Source organism: Exophiala aquamarina, assembly GCF_000709125.1.
Source record: "Exophiala aquamarina CBS 119918 chromosome Unknown aczIA-supercont1.35, whole genome shotgun sequence".
NCBI classification, from domain to species: Eukaryota; Fungi; Ascomycota; class Eurotiomycetes; order Chaetothyriales; family Herpotrichiellaceae; genus Exophiala; species Exophiala aquamarina.
Window position 1 is genome coordinate 64,378 of NW_013550553.1, and position 3,274 is coordinate 67,651.

The 3,274-nt window shown below is 42.8% G+C and overlaps 1 protein-coding gene across 1 annotated transcript; it reads right to left on the reverse strand.

The window, feature by feature from the left end:
* Positions 1-2,050: 2,050 nt before the first annotated feature.
* Positions 2,051-2,581, reverse strand: A1O9_12953 (uncharacterized protein; the record flags this gene model as incomplete). Its single annotated transcript, XM_013398135.1, has 2 exons — positions 2,051-2,146; positions 2,205-2,581. Coding segments are annotated over 2 exons (471 nt in total), but the record flags the coding sequence as incomplete, so codon positions are not given.
* Positions 2,582-3,274: the final 693 nt, after the last annotated feature.

Below are 3,274 nucleotides of genomic sequence, written 5' to 3' on the forward strand. Positions count from 1 at the left end.
CTTAAAAAGACTAGAATCTCGTACGAAGTACGAGGTATTCTCGGACCTATTAGTTATATACTTACTAGGAAGCCTCTTAGGGTATTCCTAATAGTAGCCTAGTTTATAGTTATTAAGGCTTATAGTACTTAGAATAATCTATACGGAAGGAATAGTAGATTTAAGTGTAATTAAGTGATTAGACTAGCGTTAGGATAGTTCTTTTCTTCGGGAAGGCAATCGGTTTTAGTTATCTAGTATGCGTAGCTAAGTTCGTAGGTGAGGCCATTTATTGTCTTTCGCCCTACTATTTCACTACTTAATTTGGGAGGCAGGCTATATTTTAATTAGTTTAGGTAATGACCCCATCTATTCCCTTCCTCTTACGGTTCGCTGTCGGTTTAGGTCTCGTAATTTGTGTAGTCGTGAGCTCTTGTGAGAGGGCTTGAGGTCCCCTCTCTGTAGATATTGCTGGCGTTGCCTGTCGCTTGCTAGAGGTCAGCGATATGTTAGTGCAGGAAACCTATCGTGTAAGACACAAGGAACCGACGGAAAGCTGAGAACAGCAAGCAACGAATAAGTGGCTCATTGAGTAATGGACACTACATGCTTACATCTATTGTGCGACTAGACTGGCTGTAAGTGGGACAGCCATCTCGGAAGCAAGCCGATCGGGGACTAGTTATTGCAAACCTATAGAGTCTCTGGCCACAGTCTAGGGTTACAGTATACAACTTCGAAGTAAGAACGCGGTGTCCCTTTATAGAGCCAGAGTCAGCGTCGGAACGGACCACCATTGCCTACTCCCCAGAAATGTAATTGGCTTAGCGCTGGCGCCTCGAACTATACCCAGCCGAGGAGGCCGAGCGGCCTCCAGTACTAGCTAAGCCCACCTAACCTTTGCTTACCGGTGTGAGCGACACAGGAGCGATACGGGGGCATCCGAATGCTAGGGTTGTTGCTACAGTGACAGCTTTGCACGATCAGCCCTGGCCTGCTGAATATAGTGTGCCCTGCAACATAGGGTAGGTAGAGGCGTAGGAATTATAGTATAGGAACGCATCACGTGCGGCTAGCCGCTAACAAGATTAAGGTAAGTAATGTGGCTGCTGTTTGAGGCTCAACGTAGCTGGGTGTGGCTGGGGGTGCTAAGGAGAATCCTACCACCTAGGCTTAGCTCACTGTCAGATCATTACCCGCTAGTAGAGGGCTGATAAACCTATTGGCGAAGTTAACTACGCCCTTTTTTGGCAAGTACTCGAGCATATTTAAGATCTCTACCTCTTTCAATCCTATGGACTCTATTCTTATTTATATACAAATTTATAAGGCATTTAATCTCCGTAAGCCCCTTTTCCATGATTTTAAATGATTCATAGATTTTTAAGTATTCTAAATGCTGATACAATAGTAATTTTATAATAGGACTTATAGGAATGCATCATAACGTTTAGTATCTATATCTTTAGCGCGTTACGTTTTAGGTAAGTTAATATACGCTAGAATTATTAGCGCCAACAATACTTATTATTATTTGAGTTCGCTGCCTCATCTATATCTCGTTATTGCTATCAACATTTAGAAAACAAGAAATATTTGAAATTACCGGCCATCGTTCTCTACTTAACTACTACCAATAACGATCAATCTTTCATCCGAGCTATATTCTCTAAGGGTAGGCGGTCGTATACCGGGGCCAATTGTAGTGATGGTGGTGACATTGATGCCCTGCGCCGCAATTGTTAGCGAGTCTACTTACAATTCAAGTAACTCTCCGCACTTTACTATTTCGCTCTCGTTCCTCCAGGCGAATGTCCTGGGGACCCCTCCCTCCATCCCTTGAAGGAAGGGGTTCTTTATGGGAGTATGGTCGAGTGCGTCTCCTAATTACAATAGAATCATTGTTGCTACTGCCGATCAGCCTAGGTAAGTATTTCCGTAGGAAGGGCTTTCCAGCTGGAAGACATGCACAAATGATAGCAAGATGCACCTCAGTCGCCCTATAAGCCAAGTATCAGTAAATATTACCAATATAAATGGTGAGGTTGAGGCAAGGACCATTTTCACTTACCACCATACTGTTGGAGCGACAATATCCCAAGTAATATCTGTTTTATCCACTAGCCCCACCGTTAGCTTTGCTTTAACAATGCTGACAACCAATATACTAGGTATTCAGTAAGCTTATGTTCTTCCTATGCAATTCAGGGAATCATTAAACATACAAGCCTCCTGTCATCAGCACAATCATAATGCCAATCTTTTGCTTCTTCGGGAGTCGGAGATTTCGTAGAAATATGATTGGCAAGACAAGAAGTGCAACATCTGTAACTGCATTCATCACGCTGCTAAAAACTGCGATTTTCACCCAGTTTATGCAAGACCCATCGGTTATTGTAAGGTCCCAGTATTTTGCTATTGGCTGACAGGTATACACCCAATCAAATGATGCCACTAGAATATACACCACAACAGTGACCATGATGATGTAAATAGTAACTCTTAGTTTCCCTCGAGGTACGAACCGCAGAAAAAGTGTGAGAATCGAGAGTTTGGTGAGCATAATCGAGAATCCATAAAACACGCCGGAAATCACCCCAAACTAAAACATATCAGTCAGCGTTGTTCTTGACGTGCTTAATGTTCTTAAATGAATATAATAGCAAAGTAGTTTCCTTACTTTCATGAAATTAGGGTTTAACGTAGAAAATGGGACATCCCACATATGCCGTCCAAGGCCGTACCTCAAATCTAAAAATATTTAGTCTATGCCCTGTTTTGACCCGAAGATATGAGCCGCGCACTCATGCAGTCAAAAATAGAGAATAGTAGTGCGGGAAACTGAGTTCGTCACATCAGATCAGTAAGGTTCTTATGAACAATTTGACGTGAGTATACAAACCCAGGCAGTAATAAGTAGGTCTATTGATATTAGTAGAGGTTTGTTACAAGGATGGTGGCTTACAATCATCTATCCTTACATGGCGTGTAATAGAGACAGCAGTGTAAGAGCGTAGCCCAACGAATGAAACTGAGATAATTGACCACACGGAATTGACGACGATGACAATATGTGCTCTGGACGGCGGATCGACGAAATTAGGGGTAACACCGGGAGGAGGAGGCATTGCACCAATAACTTCATCTCGTGGGGAAAGTATCAGAGAAGACATCGAGACACTGTATTTCTGCAGAAGCTGCTTCGAAAAGCTGCAAATAATAGTGAACAATACAAAAGAGCAGGACCTACGGGCCTGACGTCTCTTTTACATGATATCAAAGAGATAGAGCTGTC